This window comes from Diabrotica virgifera, chromosome 6 (assembly GCF_917563875.1).
Source record: "Diabrotica virgifera virgifera chromosome 6, PGI_DIABVI_V3a".
Taxonomy (NCBI): Eukaryota; Metazoa; Arthropoda; class Insecta; order Coleoptera; family Chrysomelidae; genus Diabrotica; species Diabrotica virgifera.
In genome coordinates, this window is record NC_065448.1 from 176002287 (window position 1) to 176021209 (window position 18923).

Sequence of the window (18923 nt, forward strand, 5' to 3'; positions counted from 1 at the left end):
CTCGATAAAAACTGACTTTTCGAAAAAGTACTAAGAACCAAAAAAGTTTTAAACATAATTTGTTTAAGTAATGGTACTACAATAATAATTTAATTGGAACGTACACAAAAGTTTGGGGGGGTTTAAAGGAACTAAACCCCCATAAAATTTTTATAGGATGTCCAAATTTCACTAAGTATAATTTTTTCTTAAGATGCTACTGTCATAAGAATGCCATATGTCCATTTTCAATAAAAAAATCTTTAATAATTTTCGATAAATTGGAAAAAATCGATTTTCATTTTGTAACTTCAAAGGGTTGTAACTTTTTTATACGCACATTTGTACTAAGGTAAGTTAGGTTCAATCAAACCATTTTTGGTCCCAGAATATGTGATTAAATTTATGACCTGTATTTTCGTTACAGCCTGTATTATAGCTTTGCAAACATAATTCACGACGACGCACGTTCCCAATAAAACATATGTTAAAGATTCCCTCTGGCCAGTGGCGGATCTACGGGTAGGGAAAATGAGGAATTTTCCCCCTCTAAAGGTCCAAAATTAAAGAAAAAAATTGTTCAAACATAAAAATATATTAGCAGACATGAAACCGAAAACAAAGAAAGACAAATTCAACCCAATAAACACACTAGTTAGGAAAATTAAGGGAACTTAATGCCTATAAGTTATTATGGTCTTTTATGTAATCTGAGTTTATCTTTTTTTATGTTTTTTGGTTGGTTTTTTATTGGGAGTTCCCTGCTAAGGCAAATTTCCCCTCCCAAGGCAAATTTCTAGATCGGCCACTGCCTCTGGCACGAAAAAATCTTTAATTCTAGTCTATAATTCCGAAATGGTAGACGGTGGATCTGTCTGGCTCCTTCGGAATTCCCCATATGTACGCATCTGGTGGCGTTAGTTCTGGTGAGTGGCAACTAGAGATGTTGAAAAAGTATCTATTCGTTACAAAGTACTCGTTACTTACGAATACCGAAAGTAACGATTATATACAGAGATGCAAATCGTTACTTTGATTACTTTGATTACCCTGATTACTTCGTTACTTCGTACCAATCGTATCAGAGCGAGTAACGACTATTGTGTCTACAACCAGTACACTTCAATACTTTCTACCAATCGTATCCCAGCGAGTAAAAACAGATCGGTGAACGTCGTTGTTATATCGGAATACCTATACAAAATACCTACCTACTGAGAAATACGATTCTCGATATGATTACCGGTACTTAAATACAAAAGTAACAAAAGTAATCATAGTAATCAAAGTAACGAATACTTTAAATGATTACTTTATAAAAAAAGTAACGATTTGTAACGAATACCCGAACGTAACTATAATCAACATCACTAGTGGCAACACCCAAACAGGGCCGTAACTACCATTGGGGCAACCGGGGCAGTGCCCCGTGGCCCCCCGCCAAGGGGTGCCCCACAGAGGCCTCCTTTTGGTTGGCCGTGCATAGATTTTAACGAGGAAAATAAAAATATGTAATTTAAAAGAAGATATCAACGAAATATTTTTAAATGAAACAATTTTAAAAAGACATCAACATAAAGTCTTTTTCATTGGGGAAATTGGACTTTTCGACTAAAATGCAATTGGAACAGAACAGGGGCCCTGAGGCCTGAGCTAAGCTGGGACCCCCGAGACCTTAACATAAAAATTTAAATTATTAGTTCAGAAATTAGTTATTTCGGCGTAACAAAACCTAAAATGCCATTGGAAGAGGGGACCCGGGCTAAGATGGGGCCCCCAAGACCTTTCGTAAAGATATAAATTGTTGGTGAGGAAATTACATATTTTGCCGAAATAAAAATTAAAATGCAACCGGAATGGGGGCCCCAGGTCCCAGCCCAGCTACTTTGTCTTAACCCATTTTCCTAGACCACATCATGGTATGTGAAAGGAACCACATGGTACCACATTTTGAAAAGAAGGGTAAGGGTAAGATCCCAGGCAACCAAGTGACGTCATATAACGTTGCTTTTTTAAAACACCCGATCTTTATCTACACGGTGCGAATAGTACTGCTGTCGTAAAATGATTGTAGAATGTTAAAATGATGTTAAGGGTGGTTTACCGGGAAATCCGGATTTTATTTAATTTTATTACATTTAGTAGGTATAATTTTGGCGATTCTTTAAATGCCCTATTTTTAAGAGAATATTTACACATCTAACCATCGTTTTACGATTTTCTAACAGAAATTTAAATGTGATTTGAATCAGGTACCGTAAATTAGTAAAATTAGTCACCTTAGTCGGTCAATGCGAATGTTTAGTTTTTGTGTAAAAGTACATTCTACCCTGGTTTACTCCTGGATCAGAGCCTATCCTGAGTTTCTTTACACCAATGCAAAATTATTCTGCAAAGAATGTAGTAAAATGGTGAGTTTTAAGATTGCTTTCTTCCTCGCTTTTTCTTTTGATCTCTAGATCAGAGAAAATGTTTCCTCGTAAATAATTTGGAAAAACACATTGTAGTTAATTATAATAATCGAAGATAAATATGTAGTCCTATTGTTGTTTTATTCTAAATAACTAGAGTAACTAGTAACTATTGATATCAGTTTTTGTAAAAAAAAATGAAAAAATTGCGTATATAAAAAATATTGTTTTAATAATATAATAACATTTATTAAACCCACTAGAATAGAACAGAAAATATGTGGTTTCTCGAAATGCGCATTTTTTGAATTTTTGTGCATATTTTGCGCATATTTCGTAATTTTTTACTGCATATGTATGCGCATATTTCATCAAAATTGATCGCATATAAATCCGTTCCCTACTAATGATAGTGTTTCCAGTGTCATCTTGCATGATGTATGATTAGTGTGACCAACTTCAATTCAGTCGAATTCGGGACAAGGCTAAAAAAATACCTAAAATCCGTGACATTACCATGAAAATCGGGCCATTTTTTTTAAATATAGAACTTTAATCCTTTTTTTGATTATTTATTATTTTTATGTTGAAGAAAAATTTTTTATGGGATGGGTTGTAATGATATTCACACTTTTGTTTGTTTTTGACGTTTCGGATTCCAATCAGGGAATCGTTCTCAAAGAAGGAAAAATTAGAAAATCAACTGATGTTGGACTTCAATATATGTAAATAGAACCTTAGGTTAATATAAAAATATAATTATCATAATTACATTGTCATGTTTTTAAATCGTCTTTTCAGAAACCGATAATTAAAATACAGAAACGGAAAAAAACCCAGAGTTTGAGTTTTCGTAGCATTATAATATCACGAAATAAAATGCATGCGTTTTTGATGTGGTATTTGTTTTACACTTAACACTAGACAGATAGTTTAGGTCGACTATTAGAAATTGTCGACTTTTTTTCGTCCCACCAATTCAGTGTGATGTGAATTCTTAAAAGAATAACGTGTTCAAAATTTGAAAATAGAATTTTACCAAACCGTTGAAAATTCGGATGACCCGGAAGCCTTGTCCGGGACGCCGGGACACGACTTCGTAATTCGGGCCATGTCCCGGATTTTTCGGGCTAATTGGTCACACCAAAGAATACTCCATCCAACTTCAGTTGGATGGAGTATTCTTTGGTCACACTATGTATGATTAAGGTGATTCATGTTGATTCAAGATTTTGGCAAACTTCCAGGTGTTATTGCGGTGATCAAGGACTGTTACATCCATGTCTTTATTCAATCATCATCATCATCATTATTTGGCTCTACAACTCTATATGAGTCTTAGCCGCATTTACTATTTCCCTCCATTGTTGTTGGTCCTGAGCAGCTATTTCCCATTGATATACTACCATTTTGCGTAAATCACTGGTTACTGCATCCTTCTATCTCTTTCTTGGGCGACCAACTAATCTTTTGCCATCGAGCCTTTCTCAGAATGTGGCGTTCAGAATTATTTCATCACTGATCTGGGTACGTAGCCGTAGCCCTCCCATCTTATTGGGTTTGCTTTAATGTAGCGTATTATGTTTTCATCTCCGTATAATGTCTGGAGTTCATCGTTGTGTCTTCTTCTCCATTCTCCTGTTGCCTCTTCTCTGCAAGGTCCATAGATAGTTCGCAGTGTCTTTCGAGTAGGTACCAGTAATTTTGTCGTTTCCCGTTGGTTCAGAGTCCATGTCTCGCCTCGCTTCCATACGTTATTATGGAACAGATTATTGTCTTATATACTCTTTTTGTTGCTGGTCTTAAGAGTATTTTTGATTTAAGTATGGTCAATAATGAGTAATATGCCCTGTTTCCTGCAATGATCCTGGCTCCCACGTCCTTTTAATATTTTTATTCAGATGTTATGATTGCTCCCAGGTACTTGAATTCTTTGACGACTTCAAAGTTGTATTCATTAATTGTTACGTTTTGTCTAACCCTTGGTCTTGGGTTCTTCGTAACCACCATGTACTTGGTCTTGTCTCGTTGACCTTAAGACCAACTTCCTTGACTCCGTTCTCGAATAGGGTGAAAACTTCTTTTGCATCTCTGGTGAATTGTGACATTGTATCCACGTCATGCGCAAAGGCCAAGAGTATTTTTATCCTTGGGCGGCAAATACGTTTGTCAGTTGTGGCTGAGCTTTCCTTACTGCATGTTCCAGTGCGAAGTTAAACAGCAAGGGGCGAGAGGATCTCCTTGTCTAAGCCTGGTGTCAATGAGGAATTCCTCCGACGTGGTGCTGCCAATTCTGATCCATGCGGAAGCGTTCTCCGTGCTCACCTGTGCTAATCATACCAGCTTTCCAGGTACTCCCATTTCTACCATGGTCTCCCACAATGCTTCTCTGCTAACAGAATCGTAAGCTTGTTTAAAGTCCACGAAGATTTGGTGTACATCGCGGTTGAATTCCCAGTTTTTTGCCAACACCTGGCGTAGGACGGTGATCTGGTCTATGGTCGACCTTCTCGGTCTGAATCCGCTTTGGTAGTCGCCTATTATATCCTCTGCGTATGAAGTTAGTCTTCTAAATAGTATTATGGATATAATGTATGTTTTATTGACTAACGATATTCCTTTATAGTTCCGACATATTTGTTTGTCTTTATTCAATGGCTTCAATATTGTTGCATTTTTATATATCACATGTACCTAACTAATAAATATCATATACTAAATATTTTGTATTGTGACCCTTATTTAGGGTATTTTAATATATACCTTTTACAAGAAACTTGGTATTTTTGTGATTTATGGTATACAGCCAGCTACAGGAAGTTTATTTTCCTCCTGGATTTTTTTTAATAAATATCAGTAAAACGATTTTTTTTTATTTCACATTGTTATTTTCAATTCTCAATTGCGTTCGAGTGTGAAAAATTATGTCACCATAAAACACAACACGGCTCGAATTATCTCGAGTCTGCACAATTTGGTCAGTTTAGCGTGCTCGAATTAACTCGAGCGTGCACGTTAAGGAGTTAATTTACATAAGAATTGATGGCTAATCAGCGGAAGCTACTCTGTGGCGCTGCTTAGCAACGCTGCAGGGTAGTCCGTGTGTTTCTACACTAAAGGAACATAATATGACACATTAAACGGTAAAGATTCCCGGACTCAACTGTACCTAAAGATATTTTACAAAATAGTTTATGTAGTAGTGTACAACCTCCATTGACTGAAACAACGGATGAGACAATTGCTCCTGATGAATTTTGTAGTTATTTCCAAGATAAGTCATGTCATCAAACCCGCAAACATAGAACCTTTTCTGGTTCTTCCTTGGATCACTATCTCGCTCCAGATGCTCAATATGAAGTTATTCCAGAACAGGAAAATTATCATCAAAACTCGAGCAATTTGAGTAACACTATATCAACTTTAAATTATGACCAAAACTATTATAACCAGAATAAAGTTAATTTTGGTTACAATAACCCTGGAGGTAAAAATGTACCACCAAAAACCTTAAATCTAAACCAACAAGCAAGAAGAAATTTGGGTTCTAACATATCTGCCCTTATACAGAATTTGGGTGGAAATCCTGCTGGATTACTCTATGGAGATGCTACAACAGAAGATGAGGCTCAAGTGCAAGGATGTCACAGTGACGGTACTATGGATTCGGGTTGGCAAAGTGGTTCTGAAAAAAGTGAAACTCGTAAACAAGAGGAAGAAGAAGAAGGTGTTCATAAACCGGTCAAAGTGTAATACTCATTAAATAAAGACAAAAGTGCGTTACAAGTTGTTGAATTTGAGACGGGACAAAGTAATTTATTACGTTGGCTTATGTTAAATACGAAAATGGCAGTGCTGATATATGGACAGATCAAGATTTATTTATATATATATATATATATATATATATATATATATATATATATATATATATATATATAATACATATATAATTTTCTAATCTCTTTTTCGACAAAGTAAATATATCTTGATCTGTCCATATATCAGCACTGCCATTTTCGTATTTAACATAAGCCAACGTAATAAATTACTTGGTCCCGTCTGAAATTCAACAACTTGTAACGCACTTTAGTCTTTATTTAATGAGTATTACACTTTGACCGGTTTATGAACACCTTCTTCTTCTTCTTCCTCTTGTTTACGAGTTTCAGTTTTTTCAGAACCACTTTGCCAACCCGAATCCATAGTACCGTCACTGTGACATCCTTGCACTTGAGCCTCATCTTCTGTTGTAGCATCTCCATAGAGTAATCCAGCAGGATTTCCACCCAAATTCTGTATAAGGGCAGATATGTTAGAACCCAAATTTCTTCTTGCCTGTTGGTTTAGATTTAAGGTTTTTGGTGGTACATTTTTACCTCCAGGGTTATTGTAACCAAAATTAACTTTATTCTGGTTATAATAGTTTTGGTCATAATTTAAAGTTGATATAGTGTTAGTTAAATTGCTCGAGTTTTGATGATAATTTTCCTGTTCTGGAATAACTTCATATTGAGCATCTGGAGCGAGATAGTGATCCAAGGAAGAACCAGAAAAGGTTCTATGTTTGCGGGTTTGATCACATGACTTATCTTGGAAATAACTACAAAATTCATCAGGAGCAATTGTCTCATCCGTTGTTTCAGTCAATGGAGTTTGTACACTACTACATAAACTATTTTGTAAAATATCTTTAGGTACAGTTGAGTCCGGGAATCTTTACCCGTTCGTCATCATTTAACGCAGACGAAATAAGTCGATGATAAGTCGGAAATTGAAATTTACTAAACATAACAGCAAGTGACAGTAGGTGACTTGCTGTTGCGTTTAGTAAATTTCAATTTCCGACTTATCATCGGCTTATTTAATGCTTTAAATGATGGCGCACGGTAAAGGTTCCCGGACTCAACTGTAAGAGTTGTAAACATGATTCAGCGCTAAATTCCATATCATTAGAATCTGGCAAAGGAAACATTAGACTTCTGGTAGACATTTGTTGATTTCCCATTCTATGAGCCAAATAGTCTTCATCTTCAGTTACAGTAGATGAAAAAATGTTTTCTTGAAAAGATTGTAATAGCTGAGTGATATTCACGTCTTTGGGATCTGGTTTTTGTAAATAAATTAATCTAGGCTTTTGAGTTTCCAAAGCTTCATCATACAAAGAAGAATCTTGCACATCGTTTCTAACAGAAATATTACAACAACTGCTTACGTCAGCAAAATATAACTCTGATTCGCTCGGTTCAGGTTTTTGGGGACTAGTTGCTTGCTTTTGGCATTGTAATTTTCAAGTGTCAATTGCGTTCGAGTGTGAAAAATTATAGCCATATAAAATAAAACGCCGCTCTAATTATATCGAGTAGACAAATTTGGTCAGTTTAGCGTGCTCGACTTAACTCGAGCGTGCACGTTAAGGAGTTATTTTATATAAGAATTGACAACTAAAATCAGCGGTAGCTACCCTGTGGCGCTGTTTAGCAACGCTGCAGGGTGGCCCGTGTGTTTCGACACTAAAGGAACATAATATAACAAATAAATATAAATGTATAGCAAATTCAACTAAATTTTATGTAACATTATAATTTTCTAATCTCTTTTTCGATAAAGTAAATATATCTTGATCTGTCCATATATCAGCACTGCCATTTTCGTATTTAACACAAGCCAACGTAATAAATTGCTTGGTCCCATCTCAAATTCAACAACTTGTAACGCACTTTAGTCTTTATTTAATGAGTATTACACTTTGACCGGTTTATGAACACCTTCTTCTTCTTCCTCTTGTTTATGAGTTTCAGTTTTTTTAGAACCACTTTGCCAACCCGAATCCATAGTACCGTCACTGTGACATCCTTGCACTTGAGCCTCATCTTCTGTTGTAGCATCTCCATAGAGTAATCCAGCAGGATTTCCACCCAAATTCTGTATAAGGGCAGATATGTTAGAACCCAAATTTCTTCTTGCTTGTTGGTTTAGATTTAAGGTTTTTGGTGGTGCATTTTTACCTCCAGGGTTATTGTAACCAAAATTAACTTTATTCTGGTTATAATAGTTTTGGTCATAATTTAAAATTGATATAGTGTTAGTCAAATTGCTCGAGTTTTGATGATAATTTTCCTGTTCTGGAATAACTTCATATTGAGCATCTGGAGCGAGATAGTGATCCAAGCAAGAACCAGAAAAGGTTCTATGTTTGCGGGTTTGATGACATGACTTATCTTGGAAATAACTACAAAATTCATCAGGAGCAATTGTCTCATCAGTTGTTTCAGTCAATGGAGTTTGTACTCTACTACATAAACTATTTTGAGAAATATCTTTAGGTACAGTTGAGTCCGGGAATCTTTACCCGTGCGTCATCATTTAAAGCATACGAAATCAGTCGATGATAAGTCGGAAATTGAAACTTACTAAACGCAACAGCGGTGTGTAAAGGGGTAGTGAAGCGCAATACATGATGTCGTATCCTGTTGGCATCACTTAGCCTCTCCTACTCAATTCCTATCTTCACCTCCAAGCTGGTACACACCGGTAACCTGAGCAACCCCACTGGAGATTGGGTAACCAACCCCAGTGGAAGGTGGGGTCAGGGCTGACGAAGAAGGGAGTCCTGGTCCTTCGATGAATAGGGGGTTGGGCCGAAGGTTAACTACCTCCTCCTAGATAAACTACGAGTTATGAATGTGAAAGGAAGAAAAGCCGGACTGATCAAACGACGACGACTGTGCGAGAAAAAGGAATACGATTTGAGGGTTGCGACATGGAATATTCGAACCTTGTATAGATTGGGAGCTCTCCAAAATCTCTTAAATGAACTAAATAGATACAAAATAGACATAACTGCCATACAAGAAATGAGGTGGATTGGAAACAATATAATGGAAAAAAGAAGCCACACGATTTTCTACAGCTGCGATCCTAAAGATCACGTCTTGGGCACTGGATTCATAGTAAACAAGAGAGTAAAACATACTATAAGAGATTTCAGAGCAATTAGCCCCAGAATGTGCATTTTAAGAGTTAAAGGACGTTTCTTTAACTACAGTCTAATTAATGCGTATGCCCCGACAGAAGAAAAAGAAGATGAAATTAAAGAAGAGTTTTATGATGAACTAGAGTCCGCATATCAGTCATGCCCAAAAAATGATATAAAAATAATCTATGGAGACCTAAACGCCAAAGTTGGAAGAGAACAGCAATTCCAACCCACAATAGGTAGGCACAGTCTCCATGAGCAATCAAATGACAATGGCAATAGGTTAATAAACCTATCAAGATCACTTAACATGGTGATTGCTAGCACATACTTCGCTCGCAAAGATATACACAAGGGTACCTGGAAGTCCCCAGATGGAATGACAGTAAATATGATAGATCATGTTATTGTAGACTCGAGACACCAATCGAATATAATAAACGTCCGCACCAGAAGAGGGGCAAATGCGGATTCTGATCACTACCTGGTCGAAAGTAGAGTAAGGGCTAGAATTTCAAACATCAAAAAGGAAAGAGGCTCTAAACATGAACGATACAAGGCAGGGCCGGACTGGCTCATGAAAAAGGCGCCAACCCAAATTCTAAAAAAGGCGCCAACCTAATCTCTAAACAAAGGCGCCAGACCCCCTCATAAGCTTTTACATCAAACTTTTTATGTTAAGTAAATCAATATTACTTGTGAATTTTTTTAAATGTAATTTAAATTTAAATCCATGAAGTAATTTACTATTTTTATTGGGAATAGTAAATTATATTAAGATGTCACAAACATATAGCTTCAGTTTTCAAGTATTCCTTTTACTACGTTACGCTCTTTGGTTTTGAAAAGTGCTAATAATTTTTCAACTGCTTTTACAGAATAATCTACTGGTTCAAAAACATTTGACAAAAATCATGATGATTGGTGTTAGTGATGAATGGTCTAGCGGTCTAGCGTCAGACGGCCGCAAACGGAGCCCTCGGAGAACTGACGAAACCCTTTGTAATTCAAGCCTTAGTGTGGACAAGGGCGCACTGCCTTGCCGGATAGTATATTTCGCCCCTACTTGTGGGAACTATATGAATAAGTATTTAATCACGCAGGAAATAAAACAAAACGAAGAGACAATGGAGCGAGTCACCAGTGGTGGTGCAGCTAGAACAAACTATGAATGTACAAAGGAAAGTACTCAGCGAAGAGGAAAAGAGGAAGGAGGAGACTATAATCTTCGGAGAAGGGGGTCTTCGGTTAGAAGGGGTAGGGACCTGACCAAGACGGATCTTCCAGGGAGGCAAACTTGAAAGGAGCTCCTCATTTGGGGAGAGCTCCGACATAAGGCTATGGTAAGAGCAATGGAGAAACTTACCAGCGTTACAAATAATTTAGTGAAACTAATGTCCAACCATACAGACACGAAGGTCGAGATCAAGAATGCGGTAAAAACCTTAAAAAAGTCACAGAAGACATGGAGGGCACTTTCAGACAAGTCGCCCTCGGTAGCATTGAGAAACGAGATAGAATAGTGGAGAAATCCGGCGAGGAAGGAACGACTAAGGACACGGCAAGCGTGTCCACACAGATGGACATCGAAAGTTGATTTACAACGAATGCTGCACCATTTTTTAACATAACCGCCAGAAAATTTAACTTTCTAATTTCCCCAAAAAGACAAAATGCATGGTTATAACAGCAAATCCAATAATATGTAAATTGAAGCTGGATGGTCAGATAATAGAACAAGTGATGGAGTTTAAATATCTAGGCATCACACTATCTACCTACGGAAGGCTCGAAACAGAAATGAAAGTTCAAGTGAATAGAGCAAGCAGAGCCGTAGGTTGCCTGAATGACACAATATGGAGAAATAAAAATATCGAAAAAGAAATGAACGGCAGAATTTACAAAACAGTCATCAGACCAATTATGACATGCGCGGCAGAAACACGACTCGACACAGAGAGGACAAAAAGTTTGCTCGAAACAGCGGAGATGAAAACCCTTCGAAAAATCGATGGTAAATATGCGACGGAGATGTAAGATGGATAACATTGATAACTGGGTAAGAAACAGAAGAATAGAATAGAGTTACCACATAAGCCGAATGGCAACAAATAGAGTACTAAGGACAGCGAGACACGGTTCCCAAATAGGAAGACGATCAATTGGAAGACCACGAAAACAATGGAACGACAACTTACTAGAGGCACATTGAAAAAACAGACAGGGTCATGTCTATACAAAAAGAAGAAGAAAAATCCTATGATGGCTAAATTAAACCCATGTGTTAAACTTTAAAATTCACAGGTATTATTTTTTTATACAGGTATATCGTATTGAGAACAAAAAGCAGCGTACTAGAAAAACGTTAGGATTTGGGTACCATTTATTGGGTCCACGGTTTTGGTTACACTATACATACTAATTGGCGCTAACTATTTTAACACAAAACCTAAAGTGTAAGGGCGCTGCTTGTTGTACTCACCGACTTCGTTATGTAAGATTCTCGGGCGCGAAAATCTTATATGTATAATGTAGTTAACCAGCTCAGGAAACTGCACATGTAGATTTAATGCCAATTGTAGGATGTAACATTCTTATATTATAACAGAAACAGGGGAGATTGATACCTAAAGCCGCCCTAATCGTAAAAATGGTCTTCGAGGGCGCCGCGCGTTGCATCTAGACTATTAACATAAAACCCTGGGTACCATTTTCGAGCTATGTGTTCTGGTCTTTGATTATCTGATACCTGATACGAGTTGAATTTTGTTGTACCCACTGGCTTCATTATACGGTTCTAATTTCTACTATTCTAATTATACTCTAGGGCGCAACAATTCTATATATGTATAGTGTAGTTATGGAGCACAGGAAACAGCACTCATATATTTTAGGCCAATTGTGAGATGTGACACTCTTATATTATAATAGAAACAGCGGATATTGATACGTACGAAAGGCACCTGAATCGCAAAAATGATCTTCGAGGGTGGCGCGCATCGCATCTAAACTATTTGATTATCTGATACCTGATACAAGTTGTCAAGTTGTATTTTGTTCATTGTCTGACTTCAATATTTAGGATTCTGGGGCGCAAAACTTATATGTATAATGTATCTATATGGAGCGCAGAAAACTACACCTCTATATTTTAGGCCAATTGTGGAGTGTAATACTCTTTATAATAATATTAGCTATAAGATAATCAAATAGCTTAGATGTGACGCGCAGTGCCCTCGAAGACCATTTTTACGATTTGGGCGCTTTTCGTAGGTATAAATATTCGCTATTTCTATTATAATACAAACAGCAGTAATTGATATACCTACGAAAGGCGCCCGAATCTTAAAAATTGTCTTCGAGGTCGCCGCGCGTTGCATCTAAACTATTTATTATAATAGAATCAGCGGAAATTGATACCTACGAAAAGCGCCTAAATCGTAAAAATTGTTTTCGAGGGCGCCGCGTCTAAGCTATGTATTAGAATAGAAACAACTGAAACTGATACTTACGAAAGGCGCCCGAATCGTAAAAATTGTCTTCTGGGGCGCCGCTCCTTGCATCAAAGCTACATATTTATTATAAAAGAAACAGTGGATATTGATAGCTAGGAAAGGCGCCCAAATCGTAAAATTGGTCTTCGAGGGCGCCGTATCTAAGCTATTTGATTATCTGATACCTGGTATTTTGTTGTCTGCTCGCTTCATTGTGTAGGTTTCTGGTGCGCCCTCGGGGCTAAACGGCGAAATCAGAGGCAAGTAAAAACATTTTTAGGGGAATAATAGCTGCATCATCTTTGTGTAAAAGTTAAAAAAAAAATTTTTTTCAGAATTTAATTTTTTTTATGGATAGTTACTAACTAAAACTAAGGCAAAAGGCGCACCGGCACAAGGGCCGGTGGGCCGGCGGGCCAGTCCGGGCCTGATACAAGGTAGAAGGACTCAAAGAAACAAACAAAAATAAAGAGTATAAAGAAAAGATAAGCATCAAACTAGAAAACAGACCAAAACATGAAAACCCAAATAAGGAGTGGGAACAGTGCAGAGAAATCATAAAAGAGACAGCTAAAGAAGTGTTAGGCATAGAAGGTAAAGAAAGAAGAACAAGAACGAATGACTGGTTTGACGAAGAATGTCAGATTATAACAGACAGAAAAAACAGAGCATATTTACTGATGCAACAGGGGCACAGAACCCGACAAGCAGAGGAAGAATATAAACAACTACGCAGAGAAGAAAAGAAAACTCACCGAAGAAAAAAGAGAGAATATATGAACAAAGAACTTCAGGAACTGCAAGAACTAAGTAGATCGACAGAGACAAGAAAATTTTATCAGAAACTGAACAAAAGCAGAGAAGACTTCAAACCGAGAACGACGATGTGTAGAGATAAGGAAGGTAATATATTGACAGAACAGCAAGAGATACTAAGAAGATGGACAGAACATTTTACGGAAAAGCTTGAAGGAGATGGGAGTTAGACGAACCCTGATATATCATTAGACCAAGCAGACAACAGAGAAAAGAGTCCACCAACAATAGCCGAGATTAGAACAGCAGTAGACAAATTAAAGAACAATAAATCACCGGGATCGGATCAAGTAGCATCGGAATTACTGAAGGAAGGAGGAGACGCACTACAGAAAACAATACATGTATTGATAACAAAGATATGGTCAAATAAACAGCTACCAGCGGAGTGGAATAGTGGTATTATTGTACCATTACATAAAAAAGGGAATCAGTTAGAATGTGGAAACTACCGTGGAATCACGCTGCTGAATGCAGCATACAAAATAATGTCCAACGTCATTTATGAAAGACTTAGACCACACGCTGAAAAAATAGTTGGCAGGTACCAAAGTGGCTTCTGTAGACAGAAGTCAACAATAGACCAGATATTTGTTCTGCGACAGATCCTTGAAAAAACAAGTGAACATAACATCGACACACATCATCTCTTCATAGACTTCGAAAGCGCATATGACAATATAAACCGAGAATTCTTAATAAAAGCAATGAAAGAATTTAATATACCAACACAACTAATAGAACTGATAAAAGAATCTCTAAAAGTAGAAAGTAAAATCCGGATACAAAACGAACTAACGGAAACAATAGATGTGAAAAAGGGACTACGCCAGGGAGACGCTCTATCATGCATCTTGTTCAACATTGTACTCGAGAAAATAATGAGGGACACAACAGTCAATACTCGAGGAACAATAATTAATAAAAGCGTGCAAATACTAGCATTTGCAGATGATGTTGACATAATCGCAAGATCAAGAAGAGAAATGATAGAGGCATTCAATCAAATAGAACGAGCTGCACAAAATAGTGGCCTGAAAATCAACCAGAACAAAACAAAATATATGCAGGTAAGTAAAAACACAGAAATAAGGCAGCCACAAAATATAACAATAGGAGAATACAACATTGAGGGGGTAAAAAACTTTACATACTTGGGATCCCTAGTCACATCTGATAATATCGTAGCAGAGGAAGTGAAGAGGCGAATATTTATTGCCAATAAAAGTTACCATGGCTTAATTCGGCAACTAAGATCAGACAACGTCGCAAGGAAAACAAAATGGCAAATATACAAAACCCTAATAAGACCGGTACTCACATACGGCTCAGAAACCTGGACACTCACTAAAAGAGAGGAAACATTGCTAGCCACCTTTGAAAGAAAAATCTTGCGACACATATATAAGGGCACAAAAGACAATGGAATTTGGCGAAGAAGGTACAACTTTGAACTATACGAAATATACCAGGATCCAGATATCATAACATTCATTAAAATAGGACGGCTGCGTTGGATGGGACATGTAGAAAGAATGGAAGAAGGCGAAATACCAAACAAAATATTCAAACAGATGCCAGTAGGAAAAAGAACAAGAGGAAGACCGAAGCTGAGATATTTAGAACAAATAGAAAATGATATAAAAACCTTAAAAATAAAAAACTGGAGAAAAAAAGCACGAAACAGATCAGAGTGGAGAAGAATCCTGGAACAGGCCAAGACCCAGAAAGGGCTGTCGAGCCAATGATGATGATGATGATGAAACGCAACAGCAAGTGGCGATTAAGTGACTTGCTGTTGCGTTTAGTAAATTTCAATTTCCAACTTATCATCGACTTATTTCGTATGCTTTAAATGATGGCGCACGGTAAAGGTTCCCGGACTCAACTGTAAGAGTTGTAAACATGATTCAGCGCTAAATTCCATATCATTAGAATCTGGCAAAGGAAACGACATTACACTTCTGGTAGACATTTGTCGATTTCCCATTCTATGAGCCAAATAGTCTTCATCTTCGGTTACAGTAGATGAAAAAATGTTTTCTTGAAAAGATTGTAATAGCTGAGTGATATTCACGTCTTTGGGATCTGGTTTTTGTAAATAAATTAATCTAGGCTTTTGAGTTTCCAAAGCTTCATCATACAAAGAAGAATCTTGCACATCGTTTCTAACAGAAATATTACAACAACTGCTTACGTCAGCAAAATATAACTCTGATTCGCTCGGTTCAGGTTTTTGGGGACTAGTTGCTTGCTTTTGGCATTGTAATTTTCAAGTGTCAATTGCGTTCGAGTGTGAAAAATTATAGCCATATAAAATACAACGCCGCTCGAATTATATCGAGTAGACAAAGTTTGGTCAGTTTAGCGTGCTCGACTTAACTCGAGCGTGCACGTTAAGGAGTTATTTTATATAAGAATTGACAACTAAAATCGGCGGTAGCTACCCTGTGGCGCTGTTTAGCAACGCTGCAGGGTGGCCCGTGTGTTTCGACACTAAAGGAACATAATATAACAAATATATATAAATTTATAGCAAATTCAACTAAATTTTATTTAACATTATAATTTTCTAATCTCTTTTTCGACACAGTAAATATATCTTGATCTGTCCATATATCAGCACTGCCATTTTCGTATTTAACACAAGCCAACGTAATAAATTGCTTGGTCCCATCTCAAATTCAACAACTTGTAACGCACTTTAGTCTTTATTTAATGAGTATTACACTTTGACCGGTTTATGAACACCTTCTTCTTCTTCCTCTTGTTTACGAGTTTCAGTTTTTTCAGAACCACTTTGCCAACCCGAATCCATAGTACCGTCACTGTGACATCCTTGCACTTGAGCCTCATCTTCTGTTGTAGCATCTCCATAGAGTAATCCAGCAGGATTTTCACCCAAATTCTGTATAAGGGCAGATATGTTAGAACCCAAATTTCTTCTTGCTTGTTGGTTCAGATTTAAGGTTTTTGGTGGTACATTTTTACCTCCAGGGTTATTGTAACCAAAATTAACTTTATTCTGGTTATAATAGTTTTGGTCATAATTTAATGTTGATATAGTGTTAGTTAAATTGCTCGAGTTTTGATGATAATTTTCCTGTTCTGGAATAACTTCATATTGAGCATCTGGAGCGAGATAGTGATCCAAGGAAGAACCAGAAAAGGTTCTATGTTTGGGTGTTTGATCACATGACTTATCTTGGAAATAGCTACAACATTCATCAGGGGAAATTGTGTCATCGGTTGTTTCAGTCAAAGGAGTTTGTACACTACTACATAAACTATTTTGAGAAATATCTTTAGGTAAGAGCTGTAAACATGAGTCAGCGCTAAATTCCATATCATTAGAATCTGGCAAAGGAAACGGCATTCGACTTCTGGTAGACATTTGTCGATTTCCCATTCTATGTGCCAAATAATCTTCATCTTCAGTTACAGTAGACGAAGAAATGTTTTCTTGGAAAGTTTGTAATAGCTGAGTGGTATTCACGTCTTTGGGATCTGGTTTTTGTAAAGAAATTAGTCTAGGCTTTTGGGTTTCCAAAGCTTCATCGTACAACGAAGAATCTTGTCCATCGTTTCTAACAGAAATATTACAACAACTGCTTACGTCAGCAAAATACACCTCTGACTCGCTCGGTTCAGGTTTTTGGGGACTAGTTTCTTGCTTTTGAAAAGCTGCGTTTTCAACTCCTTGTAATCTTGGAAGAAATCTACATTTTGGATTATCATTTGAAGATTTGGATTCTGCTAAAGCTGGTTCTCGATAATTATGCTCAGTTTCCTTTTTATCTTCTTCTTGATTGGCCTGGTTAAATACAGACTGAACATTGGTTCGTGTACTAGGTTGAATACTTGACTTCACCGAAGCAATATCAGTTCTTTTCTTTATTTTTCTCACTGGTAAAGTATGTGAAACTCTTTCTACGCAACTAGATGTGTCAGTACTTTCATTGTTATCATTTCCGTGATGAATTTCGGGTTCCGTGGTGTTTTCATAGTTATCTTTGTTATTAAAATGAGGTCTAGTCCGACGGGAGGTTCTACTGAACTGACTGTTTTCGTTCATCTGACAATGAGATTCGTGTCCGTGGGAATGGTGATGAATGTGGTGGTATCTAAAACAAACAAAATACGTTAAAAAACTTATACAGAAGTAAAAAACTTCAAATTGTATTTTGGTATAAAATAGTTTATTTAAACACTATCTAAAAGTGATCCACATGGATTGCAAAACGTTTTCGTTGAAATCAGAACATCTTCAGTGCCTAGAATGAAGTATTTCCACGTTCGATTAAGGCAAAAAGGTTAAAATTGTGACTGTTAATAAGAAAAATATGTGGAAAATACTTACATTCCGCAAAGTAGTTGTAACTAGCACAACAATGAAGGTGGTAACTTCATAATATATGGCTTACATTATAAATTTTAATAAAATATTGTGACTACTAGTCGATGTTAAAAGATTAAATTATGTATACGTGCCTAAAGAGCAACATGCTTCCTTGCTCGAAAAAACTAGGTACTTGCCATTTCAATTAGCACAGACCAACTGATATAAAACGAAATGGAATGACAAAGAGTGACATGACAAGACAAGGTAAAGTCAATTTTTGGTTACGAACTTCAAAAAGTGTATTTATTTTTGGATTTTAATCAAAATGTAAAGTTGTAATAACTGATTGAAAATATAATTAAAACTGTTTTAAAAATATTTTGAGAATCTATTTAGTCCAGAAAGCCACTGCGCATCCGCTAGGAAAAATATTCTAATTCGGATTTTTTGCACAATCTTACTCAAAAAGGACTCCTTTTAACAAATTTGCATGTTGCCAGGACCAAAAGGTGGTCGAAAATTTTTTAAACGTTTTTTTTTGTTTTTTTCCTAAACTTATTTTCTTGCATGGAAAAAAGTTTTTTTAGGTTTTTTGGATCATTCCAAACAGAAAATGTCTTTAGTGACTTTTCTCTAAAAATGATAGTTTTTGACATATAAGCGATTAAAAATAAAAAAATTGCGAAATCGGACATTTTTAACCCTGGAAAACTATGTCAAAAACTGAAAATTTTAATGTTGCCAAGGTAGGTAGATATTCTTTAAACATCGATTGATGAAATCCCGAAGAGTTTTTAGCAATACAATATTCAAAACACCTTTGCTCTTTAATTGCTAATCAAGCGTGCGCGACACTATTTTCCACCGACAGTATGGTGCAAATGAAAGGAATAAATTCGTTA

General features: G+C 36.6%; 2 protein-coding genes across 3 annotated transcripts in view; both read right to left on the reverse strand.

Moving 5' to 3' along the window:
• Nucleotides 1-6500: 6500 nt before the first annotated feature.
• Nucleotides 6501-7124, reverse strand: LOC126886245 (uncharacterized). Its single transcript, XM_050653109.1, has 2 exons — nt 7114-7124; nt 6501-7065 (listed from the first exon to the last, which is right to left on the reverse strand). The coding sequence occupies exons 1-2, from the start codon at nt 7122-7124 to the stop codon at nt 6501-6503; spliced, it is 576 nt and encodes a 191-aa protein (XP_050509066.1).
• A 9084-nt stretch (nt 7125-16208) lies between these two features.
• LOC114328623 (uncharacterized) overlaps nt 16209-18923 on the reverse strand; it is a 125195-nt gene continuing 122480 nt past the window's right edge. For both annotated transcript variants that reach the window (XM_050653381.1, XM_050653383.1), the window contains one exon: nt 16209-17803. In XM_050653381.1, the coding sequence (XP_050509338.1) occupies nt 16405-17803 (1399 nt within the window). In that variant the 3' untranslated portion in view covers nt 16209-16404. The remainder of the gene's footprint in view (nt 17804-18923) is intronic.